The sequence below is a fragment of the Salvia miltiorrhiza genome, chromosome 1 (genome assembly GCF_028751815.1).
Source record: "Salvia miltiorrhiza cultivar Shanhuang (shh) chromosome 1, IMPLAD_Smil_shh, whole genome shotgun sequence".
In the NCBI taxonomy this organism is placed as follows: Eukaryota; Viridiplantae; Streptophyta; class Magnoliopsida; order Lamiales; family Lamiaceae; genus Salvia; species Salvia miltiorrhiza.
This window is the reverse complement of record NC_080387.1, coordinates 18543275-18565423: the sequence shown is the minus strand read 5'-3', so window position 1 is coordinate 18565423 and position 22149 is coordinate 18543275. Positions and strand designations below refer to the sequence as shown.

Below are 22149 nucleotides of genomic sequence, written 5' to 3'. Positions count from 1 at the left end.
ATGCTAGTCATTTCTCAGACGACACCCTGTTAGAATCATTGTCGGTCAATTACAGGCCAGTTACATTGGACTATGATTGAACTACAGACCCCGAGGTGCACCTGGCACGTTTTGAGGGCCTGGCCGCGTTACACCAATACGGAGAATGAATTAAGTGTAGGATTTTTGCAACTACTTTGTCGGGAATCGCTCAGAGATTGTTTCGTAACCTTAAAAGAGACTCTATACACTCATTTGGTGATCTCTACCTTATTTTTATGAGACAATTCGCCAGTTCAAGGCAAGTGGGCAAGACAGCTATTTCCTTAATGGATATCAAGCAAGAACTACAAGAGACATTAAGGGAGTACGTGGCTAGGTTCAACATAGCTGCGCTGGATATACCTGAGGCGGAGTCGCAAATCAAATATTACGCGTTCGTGCGAGGATTAAAACAGGGACCTCTCTTCGAGGCACTACAAATAAAACCACCAAAAGACTTTGATGACATTATGGCAATCTTGCCGGGATATTTACAATTAGAAGAAGCGAAGGCTGCGCGAAGGGCTGAGGCTGAGAAGCACAAATCCAAAAAAGGTGAAGGCAACACAGATCGCAACGATAAATATGCACAAAGGATGCCATATAAGGGACTGTCGCCAAGAATACCGTCCATGGCGGTAGAAACACGGACACCTTCACCAGCCGCAGCGCAGGGAGAGAAACAAGGGGACCATGAGAATGATCTTTGGCAACGTACTCCCTTGAACAGACCATCAGAGGAGATTTTCCATCGTATTAAAAATGAGAGATGGTTCCGAGCCCCAAGGGACTACGTGAAGGGTGATCCTAAACCAGGGAAGAACAACTCGCTGTGTGAATACCATAACATCTTCGAACACTCAACAGAGCAGTGCGGACATTTGAAGCACCAATTGGAAATTCTAGTTAGGAAAGGATTTCTAGACGAGTTTATTGACAAGCAGCGGAGAGAGGAACCTAGAGATTGTCACAATCATAATAACCGTCATGATCGCTATGGGACTTGAAGCTACTCTGGAGCCAGCGTTCGCGCCTTTGTATGGGTTCGCAGGCGAATTAGTAGTGTCGGTGGGCACGATAGAGCTTCCAATGACCATGGGACGCAGAGGGGAAACTAAAACAAGGATGGTGAGATTTCTCATCGTTGATGCACCAAGGCCCTCGTACAATATTATTTTCGCTCGCCCAGCATTGAATACGTTCAAGGCAGTCATCTCAACGTTATACTTAAAAATGAAATTCCCTTTGGAGGGAGGACGGATAGGCGAGATATGGGGCGATCAAGCAATCTCCAAAAAATGCCATGTTCAAGTTTTAACTCAACATGCGGGATAGAAGAGGGGTAGTACAGCGTAGCCCAGCAACACGGTGAAGGAAGAAGTCTAGAGTAGTCACAGCAACAGCACTGAAAAGAAGATAAATTTTGGCCTTACAACAAGGAACGGAAAAACAACCACTAGTTACCATTAATGACGCATGCATGATTATTGAATTCTTCACAGAAAGGGAAGGGTACACTACAAAAATCGAGGCTAGGATGGAGCCTGAGTTACAAAAGGAGGTGATTGCATGTCTGCGCAGAAATGCTGATGTCTTCGCGTTCAGCACTACAAACTTGAAGGGAATCGATAGACAATTAGCAGAGCACCGTCTGAATGTAGACCCCATAGTTAAACTAGTTCACCAGAAAACGAGACATTTTAGGGCCGAGAAGGACGCGGCTATTCGCGAACAAGTTCAGGGACTATTGGATGTGGGGCACATTACAGAGGTTCAATACCCAGAGTGGGTGTCTAATGCGGTCATGGTTGAGAAGAAGGTTAGAGTATGGCGAATGTGCATAGATTATCGAGATCTCAATGCTGCTTGTCCGAAGGATTGCTATCCCCTCCCGAGAATAGATCAGCTCGTGGATGCTACTTCAGGGTACAAACTCTTATCAATGATGGATGCCTACCAAGGGTATCACCAAGTCAAGATGCATCCAGACGATGTTATTAAAACGGCCTTCGCAGTCTGCGCAGGCGTTTTCGCCTGGTTGAGTATGCCTTTCGGTCTGAAAAATGCCGGGGCCACGTACCAAAGAATGATGGACAAGATTTTCAAAGACAAGTTGAAAAAGAACGTCTCAGTCTACGTAGACGATATACTAGTACGCAGTACCAAGGTAGATACACATGTGGCTGACCTGGAAGAAATCTTTTCAGTAGTTCGGAAAAACAGGCTCATGCTTAATCCAGCAAAGTGCACCTTTGGGGTGCAATCGGGGAAATTTTTAGGATATAAAGTAACCCAAGAAGGGATCGAGGTCAATGCGGACAAGGTTAAGGCCATTCTGGATATGACCACGCCACGAAACATCAAAGAAATCCAAATATTGAATGGACGAATTACAGCGCTGAGCCGATTCATTTCACGATCGGCTGAAAGAAGTTTACCTTTCTTCAAGATCCTGAGGAAAGAAAGTCATTTTGAATGGACGAAGGAATGCCAGCAAGCTTTTGACGATCTCAAGACTTACTTGACATAGTTACCCACCTTGACAAAGCCGATACCTGGAGAGCCTTTGTATTTATACATTTCTGTGAGAGTGGAGTCTATGAGTTCTGTGTTGGTAAGAGAAGACAATGGGTACCGAAGGCCGGTCTATTTTGTGAGCAAAATAATCCAAGGGGCAGAGTTGCGATATACTGTGATGGAGAAAATGGCGTATGCAATTATGATCACAGCACAGAAGCTACAGCCATACTTTTTATCACATAAGGTCGTGGTGCACACCATGTTGCCATTCAAGCAGATCTTAGGAAGGCCGGATTTGGCCAAAAAAATGGTGAAGTGGGCTATAGAGCTGGGGGAATACGAAGTAGAGTTTGAGCCACGAACAGCAATCAAAGCCAGGCTTTCGCGGATTTCATCCAAGAGATGACTCGGTGGCCCTTAAGGGTCCTTGGACAGCGCAGGTCGATGGTTCGGTAACTAAAGAAGGGTGTGGAGTTGGTATATATATCAATTTGCCTGAGGACGGAGTATACCAATTTGCTATTAAGTTCGAAGACAGACTATCAAAAAATGAAGCCGAATATGAGGCGGTGTTGAGGGCAGCTCACATATTGAGCGAACTTAGAGTGGACCGAGCGGTGATGCTGACCGATTCTCAGCGGGTAGCCCAGCAACTCAGATGGGAATGTGAAGTGAGGGACGAAATGATGAAATCATATTACGAGAAAGTGCAAGAGATAAAGAAAAAAATTGAGGAGCTTGAAATACAGGAAGTACCACGATAAGCCAATCAGAAGGTTGATCTTCTTGCTAGAGTAGCTAGTGTAGTCGAACAAACATGGAGCAAAGATATAATGTTGATCTTCGAGCCTAAAAGGGAGCATCCAGCACAGGTTTACACCATTGCAACTCAAGATGATTGGAGAACTCTAATAGTTTTCTATCTAAAGACGAGAGAGCGCATGAAGGAGGATACGTCTTAGTATGCCAAGTATGGGAATTATTGCCTCATCAACGACCAGTTATACCGGAGGTCATGCACACACCCTTTTGTTGAAATGCTTGTCACCCGAAGAAGCACGGTTCGCCTTGTCAGAAATACATCAGGGATGTTGTGGGAATCATGCGAAATATCGTGACCTAGTTAGAAAAGTTATCAGGGCTGGATTTTATTGGTCAGGGCTCAACAAGGATGCCAGGACATTTGTAAGGAAGTGCGAGCCTGCCAGAGACATACACCGCGGATCAATTTGCCTGGGGAAGATTGATGAACCCAAGATTGTGCTCTGTTTTCGAGTCTATTTTAGTACTAGATAGAGTCGTTTCCTTTTATTTTGTGTTGTTTGGTCGCCTGGGAGGGCGTAGTTCTTCGGCAGGGCCCGCTTGTGGGCAAAATATGCTTTAGGGGTCAGAATTGCTGTCACATTCCGTGAAAGAGGCATGTGCCGGAAGCAAGAGGGATTCGGAGGCAAAACCATCCCTTATGCCCATAAGTACCGCACGGAAGCTGGCAGGCATTAGGAGGAGAATAGAGAAGGAAGTCAGAAGCGCAACAGACGGAAGAAGCATGATTGTGGAGTAGGCGCTTGATATGGGCCGAAGGCGGCAGCATCCAAGAAAAGATCGATAAGGCTAAACCTGTGCCTTATCCAAAAGGAAAGAAATCTTCAAGATACTAGGTCTGAAAGTGGATATCATCTCCATGCCTTGCATGGATCCCACCGCAACAACATGGGCTGGGCCTTCAGTTGCCCTAGTCGAGCCTATATATACCCGAGGATCAGTCGAAGCCAAGGGTGTTGGAAAACCGGCTGTTGAGCATTTAGTTTACGAGCTCTAGAGTTCAAGCTTGCCCAGGCTGTGGGCGTAGTTCTAGGTTACTTTTTTATGTTCTTTGCGGCACTTTTGGCCGTAAGCACTCTTTTATTTCTTTAAGTACTTTCAGTTTGTTCTTAATAATGTCTTTTGCTTTTGTTATTTACTTTATGTCCGACTAGTTTTATATTCTGATTTGGGCAAGATGATCTAAGCATGAGCACTTAACTCGAGAGGTCTAATTTGGGCATAACAACTATATGAGCATATTCCCGATACACTAGGTTTGATCCTAATAATGTTGTAACAACTTGGTTAATTAATTGATCACTAGTTAACGAGGGAGTTTTGACCACAAGTAAACTTTGGGCAAAGGCGAGACGCCATCGACCTCCAAAATAGTACAACGAGTGTTGGAGTCATGACTGCGGTGAAATATCTGCGTAAGAGTCAAGTGGGTCTATCTAATTCCTAAAGCATTCTGGGCAAAGCACAACTAGCGATAGGCCATTGCAGAGAGCGTGGATGTTGCCCGGGGTAGTTGATTTCCATTAGTGGTAACTTATAAAGGATCATAAACTGAAAGGATAGATTGGGCAAGGGGTTTTTTCATGCGTGACGAGTGACAATAGGGGCGCAACAATACTTATGCCTATAACCACTGGTATGCAAGTATAGTGATTTATCTTTGCACCAATGATCGAGTGCCTAGTTCATGTTTAATGATTCGAACCCAAGTCAGGATTGTTTTGTTATTTGATTCATTTACCTTTGTTATTTCAGTCTAGTTGGAAACCCTGTTATGCCCATAAGCACGTTGTGGTCAGAACCCGTCATAATTCAACCCTTTTTAGTGACACCATTGCAGGAGGAGTTACTGCTCAGTTCCCTGTGGATTCGACTCGGGACTTACCACTAGCTAGTCTAGTTGTGGGCACAGGATATTTTATTTGCGCGAAGCTCAAACGACGGCTTCGTCAAATTGGCGCCATTGCCGGGAAACTGAGAGCGCCAGTAATTTTTTTTGTGATCAAAGTGTGAGCTTTATCTTATTGTATGTTTCTTCGTCGTACCGGGAGTGCAGGTAACGAAGATCTTTTGTTCAACGCGGAGATTGAGTGACTAGTACGACTGAACAACGGGAACAGACGAAGGGCAGAACAAGATGCACGAGAAAGATAGAGACAGTTAGAAGAAGAAAGAGAGATGACGAAAAACCCAGAAGTAGTGAATGACAATGCCAACAAAACCCTTCGGGATATGATGTTCCCGAATAATCTCAACCTCCGGCCGTCTGCCATCATGCTACCGGAGATCACTGGGAATTTGGAGCTGAAGCATACTCTGATTCAAATCTTGCCCAAGTACAGTGATATGCCCGGGGAGGACCCTCAAAGACATCTTCAGGATTTCGAGATGGCATGCGGAACAGTGCGCACTGCAAGCCAAGCACTTGGTGAATACATCCGACTCTTTATTTTTCCGTTCTCTCTATTAGAGGGAGCGAGGGAGTGGCTGTACGATTTGCCCAAAGGAAGCATCCGGACCTGGCAAGAGTTGCAGAGTAAGTTCTTGGAGAAGTATTTTCCAGTAGCCCGAATCTAGAATTTGAGGACTCGAATAAGCAACATCAAGATGTGGTTAGGAGAAATCCTCTACGAGTATTGGGGGAGGTTCAAACAAATGTTGGCCAAATGCCCACAACATCAAATACCGGACCATGATCTTATTCGGTATTTCGTGGGAGGACTTCGAAGGCAAGATAGGCAGTGGTTACATGCTGCCTGCGGAGGATCAATCCTGAACAAATCTGTAGCAGAGGCTTTCAAACTCATAGCTGTCATGGCCGAAGAGTCCAGAGATAAAGAGGGAACAATAGTCAGGAACACACCGATTTCGAATCCTTCTGCCCAAGATGATAAGTTGGACAAGCTATGCAACATGTTCGAGAAGTTCATGACAACTCAAGAAACACCTAGCCAAGGGGTCCCCAACATCCGGAAGCCCGTGAAAACTTGCCAACTTTGCATGGCAAATTCACATGCAACAGATGAATGTCCACAACTGTTCGAGGACGAGGAGATTAATGCTATTGGGCAACAGCAAGGAGGAAGTAATGGGGGACAGAATCAAAAGCCTTTTGAACCCTATAGGCAACAATACAACAACCAAGGATGGAGACAGCACGAAAACCTCAGGTACAGCAACAACAACTATCTGGGACCGAACCAGGGGCAACCAAGTAATCAATAGCAATACTCGCAACAACCTCAACAGGCAAGATGATCCTCCCTGGCAGAGCTTGTGCATCAAATGGCACAACAACAAGTAAAATTCCAGCAGGAAACCCAAAAGTTCATGATGGAGACAAGGGGAGGAATGCAGAATGTAAATGCCCAACTGTCACATCTTGCCCAAGCAGTAGCTCGCCTGGAAAGCAAACAGGGGGAACTTCCTGCCCAAGTGGAGGTAAAGAAAGTAAATGCTGTGACACTCAGGAACGGTAAGGAATTACCCTAAGTAGTTGGAAAGAAAATTGAGGAGGAACCAGAAGGTAGTGAGGAAGTTGGAATGGGGTCAGCAGATGAGGAAGAATTAGCTCAAGAAAATGAAGCTAAGAAGAAAGCGTCAGAGAAAGGCAAAGAAAGATTGAGACATGTTGAGCCCATAATCCCCTTCCCAGGCAGAATGGCCAAAGAATAGGAAAAGGAAGAATTGACCGAATTCGTGAAAATCTTCAAAAAGGTGGAAGTCAATATGCCCCTTTTGGTCGCACTACGCTCTATGCCCAGATGCGCTGAATTCCTAAAAGAGCTCTGCACCCAGAAGGTTAAATACACTGATGATGCCAAGTTCTAGGTGGGCGAGTCAGTATCCGTAGTTTTGCAGCGAGATATGCCTATGAAGTGTGGAGATCCAGGGATGTTATATATTCCCTGTGTGATAGGAACCATGAAGGTGGATAAGGCAATGCTCGACTTCGGGGCATCCATTAATGTTATGCCTTTGTCTATGTATCAGGACTTGGAGATAGGGCAGCTGAAACCTACCCGAGTAGTAATCCAACTGGCAAACAGGTCAAATGTTTACCCAGAAGGGATATTGGAGGACGTCTTGGTCAAACTGGAGGAACTAATTTTTCCAGCAGATTTCTACATTCTTGATATGGGGAAATCAAAAGCACGCGACCCAGTTATGCTTTTAGGGAGACCTTTCCTCAAAACTGTCAGGACGCGCATCGATTGTGATACGGGCAAATTGATATGCCAGTTCGAGGGAGAGCAAGTAACCTTCGATATATATAATGCTATGAAGCATCCCGCCGACACAGATAAAGGAATATTAAACTGAATTAATACTCTACTTGCCCGATGACCGTTTCTTGGATTATTATTAATTCATCATACAACGATTAATCTTAACATGCTCCTATGAATTTAATTGCTGCACGTTGGTGTTTTAGGAAATACCTGAAGAATTCAGAAGAATTCGTCAAAATTCGCAGCTGAACAGACCAGTCAGCTTCAAGCCTTCGTTTGAAGCCTCAAACGTCTTCAAATCGTATTCTGTTCGGAAATACGACTTCTTCGTCTTTGAAAGAGCTTTCCGTGGCCGCCTGTTTCACCTCAATCGGAGTTCTGTGGAGGAAGTTATGGCTGTTTTACGGAGACTGCCAGAACTTGGTTTCCTGCGAAAATCTGACTCCAGCTCAAATCTTCTGAACTGTATCCCGCTCAGCTTTCACCGTTAGATGGACAACGAGCTATGAAAGTCCCAAGAGAGAAATAAGCTTCACACGATTTCCTGCGCCTCACAGCTCTCTAAAACCCTAATTTTATCAGTGTGTTTCCCTGAGAGCTGACAGCTGTATTTAATAGAAATTAAATACGTGTGGGGTGCCTGAAATTCTGTAGTAGGCGTGTTTCTCTTCTTCTAGGGCTAGGAGACTTTGGGCCAGTCCAGGGACCAGATACAAGGAATAAAGATGGGCCTCCAATAAATTAATTATCTATGGTCAGCCCAGACCATAATTAATTTATAAATATTAGTTCATTCCACTAGAGAACCAATATTGACTTACCCCTTTATTGCCGGTGTTGAGTCGGGGCTTGTATTTAGACTTATTAAATCTCCGTATTTAAAATATCCGACATTCATCAATTAATTAGAGCTCTGATAGCTTAAATTAATTAATCTCTTTATAATCCTTAAGCAGTACCACTCAAACTTTATTATCGCGCCTGAACTTAATCAACCTGCAGGGTTTAGCGCAATAAACCTTATTGAGCTCCTTAAGGGGATGTCATTATCCTATACCGGATACGGGTACTAATACAGATAATCAGATATCATACATTAACCGCTATCACCCAAGATACAGAGTACTCAAGTTACTATATAACTCTCACCCATAGTAAGTCAAAGTGATAGACGAATTAACATATATATCTGAAAACTTATTAGTATTAAGATTCTGTTAAGTCACCGAGAACTTTGATTCTTCACTTAAGTCAGAGAGAAGAATACATCTCACTGTAGTCCTATCAATACGTAATGACGTACCAGTATAGACAAGTAGTCAAGACAAACTACTTCCATCTATACGGCAGCCTAAAGCAATAACTTGTCCTAGAGTGATTTCGGCTGCGATCATATTATATCTCTTAAGGTTATTCCAATTATATGGTCTTCTGTGATCTACAACACACCATATAATCTACTTATATAGAGATAAAGAACATACATATGCAATCATGAACACAATCAGATAGGAGATTAAAACAGTGAACTTAGGAAACATTGTATACAAGCATAAAACGTTCTTGCTTTCAGTATACAAATCCAACAACAGAGATGGTCAAAAGTGTTGACATAATCAGAAGGGTTGTTGAAGAGGAATTGCCCAGAACAACACTCTAGGAACCCTTCGATGTGGTAATCCAGAGCAGCATCACCGAAGAAGATGTTCATGAGGAACAACTAAAAGAGGCGGTGAAAATGTTGAATGCATGGAGCGAAGGAATCAACCACACGGAAGCTCTGAACATTCCCACCTTGAAGGCTGAGGACCGATTGGTGCCTTCACTCCAGAGAGCACCCAAACTCGAACTGAAGTCTCTGCCCAAACACCTCAAGTACATTTTTTGGACGAAAATGACACTTTGCCCGTAATCATCAACTCGGAGTTAACACCAGAAGATGAAAGCAAGGTTAAGAAGACCTTAAGTAAATACAAAGAAGCTATTGGATGGACCCTAGCCGATATTAAGGGCATAAGCCCTACGGTGTGTATGCATCACATATTGTTAGAAAAAAGATGCAACTCTAGTCCGAGATCCCCAGAGGAAGCTCAATCCAGCCATGAAGGAGGTCGTGATGAAGGAGATACTCAAACTATTGGATTTGGGCATAATATACCCAGTGTCCGTGATCACTATTTTTATAACAACAAAAACTGCAACTAAACAGTGTAATTGTAGCACAGAAATAGCAAGCAGAGTATCGTATCCACATAGACTATTATAACGAAATTACTATATCTATTTCCTAAACAGACTCTCACAGTATGCAGGTAAAATTAAAATGAAGGTGAATTACGAACTAAGATTAACCAAATAAAAACTTTAACGATAACTAACTCAAATGTAAGGAAAACTCTGACCCTAGGGATGTACTTTTACTAATCAACTACATGCATTTAATCTATCGATTTAATTACCAATTTAATCCAACCCTGATGAAAGATCACTATATTACTCACAGGCTTCTCTAACGAACACCTATGAACGTAGATTAATTAACCCCTTTTCCCATTCAAGACTCCAAGGAATAAATTAACTCCAAATAGCACATAAAGAATAGCTTCCTATAGCTTCACCTATCGCATTCAAGACTCAAGGCTAACACTATATCATGCATTCCTGAATCGGCTGAATAATTATCACATTCAAGACTCAAACTGAACAGCTAAACATGTAAATCATTGATCAGATAATTCACAAGAATAATAAGCACCAGGAATCATGAATCACAAGTTGGAGGGCAATTGATATCAATAAATCAAAAACACATAATTAATCAGCTATGTACAAACCCTAGGTTCAGATTAAAGAACTAGCCAGACATCATAAAATAAAACATAAACATAATTAAATTGAACGCAATTGTAAAAACAAATTGTATAAAAACCGAATTAAAACGAATGTAGCGGCTTGAATCTTCAATCTTGATCCAAGCCTTGAAAACTGGAAAGCAAAAATATTCTAAAGCTAGAAAACTGAAATATCAAAACCTGGAACCCTAGATAGGTCAAAAGAGGACCTATATATAGTTTTAGGGTAAAAAACAAAGTTCTAAACCGAAAATAACATGGAAAAACGTAAAAATGCGGAAGAAATAAAAACACGCATCCAATTTGGCGACCCGTTCGGCGGTCGCCGAACTGGTCGCCGAATTCAGGCCAAAATCTCCTTGAAAACGGCGATCGCCGTTTATTTCTCCGTAGGCCAAATTTCGATCAGGGATTTCGGCGACCTACTCGGCGATCGCCGAGTTGGTCGCCGTTTTTCTTCTTGAAAACGCCCAAATTCGGCGGTCAACACCTTTGACCGCCGAAACAGCTCTTTTTCCGTCCCGACTTCAGAATCTTCGTCTTTTCTCGATTTTTGGGCTCGATTCTCTCATAACTCGTCTCTTCAACATGTTCCTTACACTCCATGCTTCCATATCACTCAATTCTGCATCCAAACAGTCAAAACTACACCCGACCGTGAAATCATGAAATAATAGTCAATAAACTCCAAACGATAATAATATGGGTGTAAAATCGACTTAAACCACAGAATATAGACCATAAAAACCATGCAAAATGAGTGTTTATCAGTCCGATAGTAGATGGGTGAGTCCAGTGCACGTTGTGCCCAAGAAGTCTGGCATACAAGTGGTGGAAAATGAATTCGGGGAATTGATCGCTACAAGGTTACAAACCGGTTGGAGAGTATGTATTGACTATCACAAGCTCAATCAAAAGACAAGAAAGTATCACTTCCCCTTGCCTTTCATTGATGAGATGCTCGAGAGACTTGCAGGAAATCAATATTTTTGTTTTCTGGATGGATACTCGGGATATATGCAGATTTGGGTTGCAGATGAGGATCAGGGCAAAACTACATTCACTTGCCATTTCGGCACTTTTGCCTATCAGAGGATGTCGTTTGGGCTATGCAACGCCCCTGGAACATTTCAAAGGTGCATGATGAGCATATTCTCGGACCTCCTCGAAAACTGCATCGAGGTATTTATGGATGATTTCACCGTCTATGGGTAAACCTTCGATTCATGCCTCGCTAATCTGGAGAAGGTGTTGCAAAGGTGCGTCGACAAAAGTCTGGTTTTGAACTATGAGAAGTGCCACTTCATGGTCAAAGAAGAGATTGTGTTAGGACACGTGATTTCAGGCAGAGGGATAGAAGTGGACAAAGCCAAGATTGAAATAATAGCAAAGCTTCCCTACCCAACAAACATCAAGCAATTGCGAGGTTTCCTCGGGCACGCTGGTTTCTACAGAAGATTCGTCAAGGACTTTGCAAAAATTGCCCAACCAATGACAAGGCTGTTCCAGAATGAAGTGGAATGGAATTTTGATGAAGACTGCAAGGAGGCTTTTCACATTTTGAAGAACAATTGATCTCCGCACCCATAATACAACCTCCAGACTGGGGGATGCCTTTTGAGGTGATGTGTGATGCCAGTGGATATGCCATCGGAGCAGTTCTTGGGCAAAGCGGGGAAAGGAAAGTCATGTCATCTACTACGCCTCCAAACCCTCAATGGGGCTCAAATAAATTATTCCACCACAGAGAAGGAGATGTTGGCAGTAGTGTTTGCTTTTGAAAAATTCAGGTCCTACTTACTTGGAGGAAAAACCATAGTCTACACCGATCATGCGACCCTGAAGCACCTTTTGGCCAAAAAGGAGTCCAAACCAAGATTGATTCGATGGGTTTTGCTCTTGCAAGAATTCGATGTGGAAATCAAGGACAAAGCTGGGGCACAAAATCAAGTGGCCGACCATTTGAGCAGAATTGTGAGAAAGAATGAGGGGGAACCAATCAAAGAGATGTTCCCCGATGAGCAGTTGTTATATGCCCAAGGAAGGAAGGAAGATCCTTGGTATGCAGACCTGTGCAATTACCTGTGCTCTGGATATATACCTCCCGGGTATACTTATGCCCAGAAGAAGAAATTGGCCAAGGAAAGCAAGGAATATATTTGGGATGAACCGTATTTATGGAAGCAATGCGGGGATCAAATGTTAAGGAGATGCATTCCACAAGAAGAACAGGGAAGCATTCTGGAATTTTGCCATTCAAAAGAATGTGGAGGCCATTTTGGGCACAAGAGGACTGCGGCCAAGGTTCTGGAATGTGGGTTTTACTGGCCAACCATTTTCAAAGACAGTTACACGGTTTGCAAGAACTGCCCGCAATGCCAAAGAGAAGGAAACATAACCAGAAGGAACGAAATGCCCATGATCCCGATCATGCCCGTGGAAATATTCGACATATGGGGCATGGATTTCATGGGACCCCTGCCCAGTTCGAGAGGAAACTTATACATTCTGCTTCTGGTGGATTATGTCTCCAAATAGGTTGAGGCAAAGGCTTCTCCGACAAACGACTCAAAGGTAGTGGTGAATTTCTTGAAAACTAATATTTTTTGCAGGTTTGGTATGCCAGAGCAATCATCAGCGACTAGGGATCCCACTTTAGCAATTTCTCGATCGAAAACTTGTTCAAAAAATATGGAGTTCAGCATCGGGTCTCAACAGCCTACCACCCACAAGCCAATGGTCAGGCAGAATTGTCAAACCGCATCATCAAGACAATCCTACAAAAAATAGGGAAAGACTGGAGTCTAAAGTTGGAAGATACCTTATGGGCATATCGAACCGCATACAAGACCCCTTTTGGAATATCACCATACAGAATGGTGTATGGCAAAAGGTGTCATTTACCAGTAGAGCTGGAGCACAAGGCCTTTTGGGCAGTCAATAAGGTAAACTATGACTGGAATGAGGCGGGGCAATCAAGGAAGCTTGAGATTGAAGAGTTAGAGGAAATCAGAATAGAGGTGTATGACAATGCAGTTCTCTACAAAGAAAGAATGAAGAAAAGTCACGACGCCCTGATCACAAACAAGCAGTTCAGCTATGGACAAAAGGTCCTTTTGTACCAAACTCGGTTCAAATTTACCTCAGGAAAGCTGAGTACAAAATGGACTGGGCCGTTTGAAGTACAGGCCCAATTCCCAAATGGAGCCGTCGAAGTCAAGAATCCAAAGTCAGGGAGAGTATTCAAGGTGAATGGACAGAGACTGAAGGCCTATTATGGGCACGAACCGAAGATTGGGGAGGAGCTGGATCCATCCCCAGAAACAAATCACTTGGGATAACTTTGAGGTACTATGTCATGCTCACCGGAGAAAGCCCCACACCATCCAAACCAAACCCACCGAGAAAAACCTCACTTCCGAAGCCCATTCCAATGGAAACCACACCACCTCCATCATCCAAAACCCTGCCGCAAGCTGAGAGCCCCTCGCCGGTAGACGAGAACATCATCGACCAACTCACGGCGGAGATTGACGTGCCAACCCTTGGCACCGGTGAGCCTTATGCAATCATAGGATAGGGCAAGCCCGCATCGGAAATGGCGAGGAAGAGTGAATAGGAGGCCGCAAAGAAGAAGCAGCTGCCCTCTGCCTCAAAGAGAAAGAAACCAGCGGCCGAGAAATCGGCCACGCCGGCCGAAGGATCGTCGACTGAGAGAAATGAACCTTTGGGTTCAGTGCTGGAAGAGGAGCAGGGGGAATCCGGCGAGGATGCAGAGGAGACACCAGCCAAAAGGAGGAAGAGAACCCTGAATCCGACCCCAATCCGGATGATCAAGGGGGAGCCAGCGTCCGCCCCGAGAAGTAGGAAGAAGACAACTGAGCTGTCGAAGAAGAAGGGGATTGCTGTGCCCAAGATCTCGGATATAGACTCGCTAGAGCAGTTGGGCGTAGTGGGAAAGATCAAGGAGTATTTTGTCAACATAGGATGGGAGGCATTTCTGGAATGGCCAGGCTACGCGTACGAGGAAGTGGTAAGGGAGGTCTTCGACTCGGTTCAGGAGGACATCAACCCCACTTGTGGCCCTCTGGGCATGAGCTTCTCCATGAAGGGGGAAACCAGAGACATGTCCGTGAACGAGCTGAACCTGAATTTAGGGATGATGATGTAACACCCTAATCTAATTAAGGAGTTAAATATAAAATTTAAATAAATATTTAATGCGGAAGTCTTTTAAAATAATTTAAAACTCACTTTTAAAATAAATATTTTCGAAAATAATTTAAAAAAAAAATCTTTAAATAAAATTGGTTTTTAAAGAACTTTTAAAACGATTTATAAGATATCAAAATTTTCAATAATGTATTCAAATATAAATCTTGATTTTTAAATCATAAATTTAACAACTTTATTTTCAAAGCACGACATGAAGAGGTCAGAAAAATAATTAACTAATTAATAAAACTTGTACTAAGGAAAAACTCTAAATATAAAATAATATATTTTTAGCAGCGGAAAATATAACAAAATAAAATCTTTATATAATTAAAAATTATGTATGTATCCATGTATATATTTTTGTAAAGATATAAATTCTTAAATAAATATTTGAAATGAATTTAAATATAAATTAAACAAGTCATGACATTAAAATAATATAACAACATTTATTTAAATAAATCACACACAAATCTCAAATAGTATAGAATTTCAGAGTTTACATAACCAAAAGATATAACATGAAATAACATAATATGTTTTGAAAAACATTTATTTTAAATAGATTCGACGCGCCCATTCGACTCTCCACGCGCCTCCAATATCAATCACCTGAAACTGTTGAATATGGGATGAGTATATAGGGTACACTCAGTGTGGGAACATGCAATAATTGTCCATGTTAATAAAATGGTAACACATATTGTCATAACGTAACATAACTTCCATACGCACTGTGGCAACTCCAAGGACTTTAATGTCCCGGACCCTATATGTGGGCCCCTGGCGACAATATAATGGTTGCAACCCTGTAACATGAAATCGCATTGTGGCATACCAAGGACGGTGAAGTCCTGGACCAATTATGCTGGCCCCTAGCGATAAATATTTTTACAACACATACGGTAAACACATAATATTAAAATGGACAAATATTAACCACGTGCATGTACTGAAATAAATCCCACACCTGGAAATTTAACTTGAACTTGAACTTCAACTTGAATGCTAACTTGAGTAATACAATTAAAATTCATATCCTAGTCGCGCCGCACCTAGTCAGATAAATTCAAATAATAACATATAAGGGCCTAATTGAATTTTAAAAAAAATAATAATAGTAATTTAAATCTTAAGAATTTATTATCATATAGTCATTTAAAAATTATTGGTCTAATAGATTATAAAAGAGCTTTTCTTATAAAAATATTTGGGTTCAAAAATTTAATGAAAACTAAATTTAAATTAATAATGTAAATTGAAATATAAAATTTAATAATATCATTTGTAAAAATATATGCAAATGCAGCCCGTAAAAGAAATATTATTGTTGTGGTTTATTGGCTAATTATTCAACCCACAATTAAATCAAGCCCAACCCACTTAATGAAACTAAACCCAGTCTAAAGCCTATTCCCAAGCCCATTATTTAATCAAACCTAGGGCCCAAGCCCATTTCTACCTCTTCACCCTAACTTATATTCACAACACAACACATACGCAGCTCCCATTTCCTTTTTCCCTCTCTCCCTCGGTCTCCCTTCCTGCCGCCGCCACCGGACGGCGCACCGCCGCCGGAGGCCGGCGGCTCTGCCTCCTTTCTCCTCCCCCTTCTTCCTATCTCTCTTTCACCCCTCACTTCTCGCCCTCTTCCCTCATCTCCCTTCCTCCTCCCCTGCCCTTGTCCTCACCGCACCAGCCGCAGCTGCGGCCGCTCATTTCTCCGGCGGCGAAGGTCGCCGCCTGCCAGCGTCACCACTACGTCCATGCCTCCCACCTCTCATCTCCCTCTCGCCGACAACAGCCACGGCAATAGCAGCAGCTGATCGGTCCGCCACCTCCCTTTCCAGATCCAGCGCCACCACTGCCCCTGCCTCTTTCCGCCGGCCGCCGTGTCGCGCAGCTCCGGCGGTATTGTTGCTCAACCGTTTCCCCTCTTCTTCCCTCTATATTCCTAAACCTCCATTTCTCTTTCTGCCTCCCCTATTTCTATTTCCTTTTCCATGTAATTTATAAGATCTATTCTATTTGATTTCTTATTAAATATAAATGATAGATTTGATGATGTATGCATGTATGAATTTGGAAATCTTGGTTTTGAGCAGAGAATGAAGAAACAATTGAGATGCTGAAATGAATTTTCATAGTATCTGCACAAAAGAAATCAAAATTACCACTTGAGCGAAAATGAACAGACGAGAAGTTGGTGTAAGAAAACAAACGAGGAAAACGAATTGGTGATGATGAATTGAGGATGATGCAATGAGGTTTAAATAGATTGAATTACTTGTTCGTCAACTACTGTGTGAAAGAAATCAAAGTTTGCTGCGGTAGAAATCAAAGTTTGAAATCAAAGTTTGTTGCTGTGTTGATCAAATCTTACGTGCTGCTGTGTTTATCAAATATTACGGAAAGAAATCAAATTTGGCTGGCTGAAAATGGAAAACAAATTGTGGTTTCTTGAGAAAGGAAACACGTATTGCAGTCACAAGCTGAAAATGGAAAACAAATTGTGGCTTCTTGAGAAAGGAAACACGTATTGCAGTCACAAGATTAGGAAACAGTACAAACAAAAGAATTATTCCATTAAGCTATTAAAATGTTATGGGCTCTTTTAAAAATCTAGCCCAAAAAGTAATTAAATAAATAAGTAATTATGGCCCAATATAGATGAGCTAAATAGGCTGCAAATAGTTTATTTAGGCCCAAATTCATATTAAAAGAATATTTGGGAAAATAAATTTCTATTTTTTTATAGATATAATTTATAGTTCAAAGTCACATCTAACTAGCGGCGGTTAGATATCTGATAAGAATGAAAATAGGAATGACTCGCTTGGAGACTTCTTTAAACAAATGTAAATAGAGTAGAAATTGTTAATTTGCAGATACGAAAATAAGGTATCCAAATCCTTGAAATCATTAATTAACTATAAATATTGAAACTTGAATAATTGTTTTAAGATTATTGCAAAAGAATTTTGCCCATTAATAATAATAAGTCCAACACTAATAAAATTTATGAAAATATTTTATTCTTAATCCAAAATTAATATAATGTCCATGATAAATATATTTAAGTAAATAAATATATTTAGGCCCAAATTTATATAAAAATATTTTTGGAATATAAAACTTTATTTCTATAGGTATAACCTAAAATTTAGAGTCATACATCTAGCTAGGGGCGCGACTAGATAATTCTCCACAAACTCGACTCATAGATTTATATTTTTAATATCTCGAAAATATAAAAATTTTCAAATAAAATTTGCAAAGGTAGTAAACGGTTTTGGGCTGTGACAAACCTACCCACTTAAAAGAATTTCGTCCTCGAAATTTGACAATTCATAGTTGCAATAATCTTCAACATAATAACTTGAATACTGAACTTGAACATTTGCTCATAATAACTTCAATCATTGCAGCAAATTCACTATACTTTCAACGTAAATAATTTATACTCATCCTCTTGAAAAATATTTGAAATATCTTTACTCATAGCTGCAATAATCTTCAACATATAATTTGAATACTGAACTTTCTCATAATAACTTGCATAATGAACTTGAACTTTCTGATAATAACTTCAATTATTGCAGCAAATTTCAACATACTTTCAACGTAAACAATTTATACTCATCCCTATAAAAATATTTTGAAATACTTTTAAAATACATTTACCTTGAAGTCGGAGCACGTAGAGGTCGAATGGATTTTCTCACACATGACATTTAAGAATTTTATGTAAAATATTTTGCAGAGTCTACAGGAAAGTAGACCTGCTCTGATACCATGCTGTAACACCCTAATCTAATTAAGGAGTTAAATATAAAATTTAAATAAATATTTAATGCGGAAGTCTTTTAAAATAATTTAAAACTCACTTTTAAAATAAATATTTTCGAAAATAATTTAAAAAAAAAATCTTTAAATAAAATTGGTTTTTAAAGAACTTTTAAAACGATTTATAAGATATCAAAATTTTCAATAATGTATTCAAATATAAATCTTGATTTTTAAATCATAAATTTAACAACTTTATTTTCAAAGCACGACATGAAGAGGTCAGAAAAATAATTAACTAATTAATAAAACTTGTACTAAGGAAAAACTCTAAATATAAAATAATATATTTTTAGCAGCGGAAAATATAACAAAATAAAATCTTTATATAATTAAAAATTATGTATGTATCCATGTATATATTTTTGTAAAGATATAAATTCTTAAATAAATATTTGAAATGAATTTAAATATAAATTAAACAAGTCATGACATTAAAATAATATAACAACATTTATTTAAATAAATCACACACAAATCTCAAATAGTATAGAATTTCAGAGTTTACATAACCAAAAGATATAACATGAAATAACATAATATGTTTTGAAAAACATTTATTTTAAATAGATTCGACGCGCCCATTCGACTCTCCACGCGCCTCCAATATCAATCACCTGAAACTGTTGAATATGGGATGAGTATATAGGGTACACTCAGTGTGGGAACATGCAATAATTGTCCATGTTAATAAAATGGTAACACATATTGTCATAACGTAACATAACTTCCATACGCACTGTGGCAACTCCAAGGACTTTAATGTCCCGGACCCTATATGTGGGCCCCTGGCGACAATATAATGGTTGCAACCCTGTAACATGAAATCGCATTGTGGCATACCAAGGACGGTGAAGTCCTGGACCAATTATGCTGGCCCCTAGCGATAAATATTTTTACAACACATACGGTAAACACATAATATTAAAATGGACAAATATTAACCACGTGCATGTACTGAAATAAATCCCACACCTGGAAATTTAACTTGAACTTGAACTTCAACTTGAATGCTAACTTGAGTAATACAATTAAAATTCATATCCTAGTCGCGCCGCACCTAGTCAGATAAATTCAAATAATAACATATAAGGGCCTAATTGAATTTTAAAAAAAATAATAATAGTAATTTAAATCTTAAGAATTTATTATCATATAGTCATTTAAAAATTATTGGTCTAATAGATTATAAAAGAGCTTTTCTTATAAAAATATTTGGGTTCAAAAATTTAATGAAAACTAAATTTAAATTAATAATGTAAATTGAAATATAAAATTTAATAATATCATTTGTAAAAATATATGCAAATGCAGCCCGTAAAAGAAATATTATTGTTGTGGTTTATTGGCTAATTATTCAACCCACAATTAAATCAAGCCCAACCCACTTAATGAAACTAAACCCAGTCTAAAGCCTATTCCCAAGCCCATTATTTAATCAAACCTAGGGCCCAAGCCCATTTCTACCTCTTCACCCTAACTTATATTCACAACACAACACATACGCAGCTCCCATTTCCTTTTTCCCTCTCTCCCTCGGTCTCCCTTCCTGCCGCCGCCACCGGACGGCGCACCGCCGCCGGAGGCCGGCGGCTCTGCCTCCTTTCTCCTCCCCCTTCTTCCTATCTCTCTTTCACCCCTCACTTCTCGCCCTCTTCCCTCATCTCCCTTCCTCCTCCCCTGCCCTTGTCCTCACCGCACCAGCCGCAGCTGCGGCCGCTCATTTCTCCGGCGGCGAAGGTCGCCGCCTGCCAGCGTCACCACTACGTCCATGCCTCCCACCTCTCATCTCCCTCTCGCCGACAACAGCCACGGCAATAGCAGCAGCTGATCGGTCCGCCACCTCCCTTTCCAGATCCAGCGCCACCACTGCCCCTGCCTCTTTCCGCCGGCCGCCGTGTCGCGCAGCTCCGGCGGTATTGTTGCTCAACCGTTTCCCCTCTTCTTCCCTCTATATTCCTAAACCTCCATTTCTCTTTCTGCCTCCCCTATTTCTATTTCCTTTTCCATGTAATTTATAAGATCTATTCTATTTGATTTCTTATTAAATATAAATGATAGATTTGATGATGTATGCATGTATGAATTTGGAAATCTTGGTTTTGAGCAGAGAATGAAGAAACAATTGAGATGCTGAAATGAATTTTCATAGTATCTGCACAAAAGAAATCAAAATTACCACTTGAGCGAAAATGAACAGACGAGAAGTTGGTGTAAGAAAACAAACGAGGAAAACGAATTGGTGATGATGAATTGAGGATGATGCAATGAGGTTTAAATAGATTGAATTACTTGTTCGTCAACTACTGTGTGAAAGAAATCAAAGTTTGCTGCGGTAGAAATCAAAGTTTGAAATCAAAGTTTGTTGCTGTGTTGATCAAATCTTACGTGCTGCTGTGTTTATCAAATATTACGGAAAGAAATCAAATTTGGCTGGCTGAAAATGGAAAACAAATTGTGGTTTCTTGAGAAAGGAAACACGTATTGCAGTCACAAGCTGAAAATGGAAAACAAATTGTGGCTTCTTGAGAAAGGAAACACGTATTGCAGTCACAAGATTAGGAAACAGTACAAACAAAAGAATTATTCCATTAAGCTATTAAAATGTTATGGGCTCTTTTAAAAATCTAGCCCAAAAAGTAATTAAATAAATAAGTAATTATGGCCCAATATAGATGAGCTAAATAGGCTGCAAATAGTTTATTTAGGCCCAAATTCATATTAAAAGAATATTTGGGAAAATAAATTTCTATTTTTTTATAGATATAATTTATAGTTCAAAGTCACATCTAACTAGCGGCGGTTAGATATCTGATAAGAATGAAAATAGGAATGACTCGCTTGGAGACTTCTTTAAACAAATGTAAATAGAGTAGAAATTGTTAATTTGCAGATACGAAAATAAGGTATCCAAATCCTTGAAATCATTAATTAACTATAAATATTGAAACTTGAATAATTGTTTTAAGATTATTGCAAAAGAATTTTGCCCATTAATAATAATAAGTCCAACACTAATAAAATTTATGAAAATATTTTATTCTTAATCCAAAATTAATATAATGTCCATGATAAATATATTTAAGTAAATAAATATATTTAGGCCCAAATTTATATAAAAATATTTTTGGAATATAAAACTTTATTTCTATAGGTATAACCTAAAATTTAGAGTCATACATCTAGCTAGGGGCGCGACTAGATAATTCTCCACAAACTCGACTCATAGATTTATATTTTTAATATCTCGAAAATATAAAAATTTTAAAATAAAATTTGCAAAGGTAGTAAACGGTTTTGGGCTGTGACAAACCTACCCACTTAAAAGAATTTCGTCCTCGAAATTTGACAATTCATAGTTGCAATAATCTTCAACATAATAACTTGAATACTGAACTTGAACATTTGCTCATAATAACTTCAATCATTGCAGCAAATTCACTATACTTTCAACGTAAATAATTTATACTCATCCTCTTGAAAAATATTTGAAATATCTTTACTCATAGCTGCAATAATCTTCAACATATAATTTGAATACTGAACTTTCTCATAATAACTTGCATAATGAACTTGAACTTTCTGATAATAACTTCAATTATTGCAGCAAATTTCAACATACTTTCAACGTAAACAAT

At 39.9% G+C, this 22149-nt stretch overlaps 1 protein-coding gene and 4 long non-coding RNA genes across 5 annotated transcripts; 3 read left to right on the top strand and 2 right to left on the bottom strand.

The window, feature by feature from the left end:
- Positions 1–13323: 13323 nt before the first annotated feature.
- Positions 13324–13788, top strand: LOC130991937 (uncharacterized). Its single transcript, XM_057916415.1, has one exon. The coding sequence runs from the start codon at positions 13324–13326 to the stop codon at positions 13786–13788; it is 465 nt and encodes a 154-aa protein (XP_057772398.1).
- A 1301-nt stretch (positions 13789–15089) lies between these two features.
- On the bottom strand, positions 15090–17369 carry LOC131006853 (uncharacterized). Its single transcript, XR_009095793.1, has 3 exons — positions 16840–17369; positions 15636–15720; positions 15090–15283 (listed from the first exon to the last, which is right to left on the bottom strand). It is a non-coding gene; the product is annotated as an uncharacterized LOC131006853 (long non-coding RNA).
- Positions 16168–17023, top strand: LOC131006850 (uncharacterized). The gene is made up of 2 exons (XR_009095790.1): positions 16168–16576; positions 16771–17023. It is a non-coding gene; the product is annotated as an uncharacterized LOC131006850 (long non-coding RNA).
- Positions 17370–18940: 1571 nt separating the features above from the next.
- LOC131006852 (uncharacterized) lies at positions 18941–21220 on the bottom strand. Its single transcript, XR_009095792.1, has 3 exons — positions 20691–21220; positions 19487–19571; positions 18941–19134 (listed from the first exon to the last, which is right to left on the bottom strand). It is a non-coding gene; the product is annotated as an uncharacterized LOC131006852 (long non-coding RNA).
- LOC131006851 (uncharacterized) lies at positions 20019–20874 on the top strand. The gene is made up of 2 exons (XR_009095791.1): positions 20019–20427; positions 20622–20874. It is a non-coding gene; the product is annotated as an uncharacterized LOC131006851 (long non-coding RNA).
- Positions 21221–22149: the final 929 nt, after the last annotated feature.

Bases quoted from the DNA above. Each gene is read 5' to 3' on its own strand.
- LOC130991937 (XM_057916415.1), top strand. From the start codon at position 13,324: ATGGTGTATGGCAAAAGGTGTCATTTACCAGTAGAGCTGGAGCACAAG.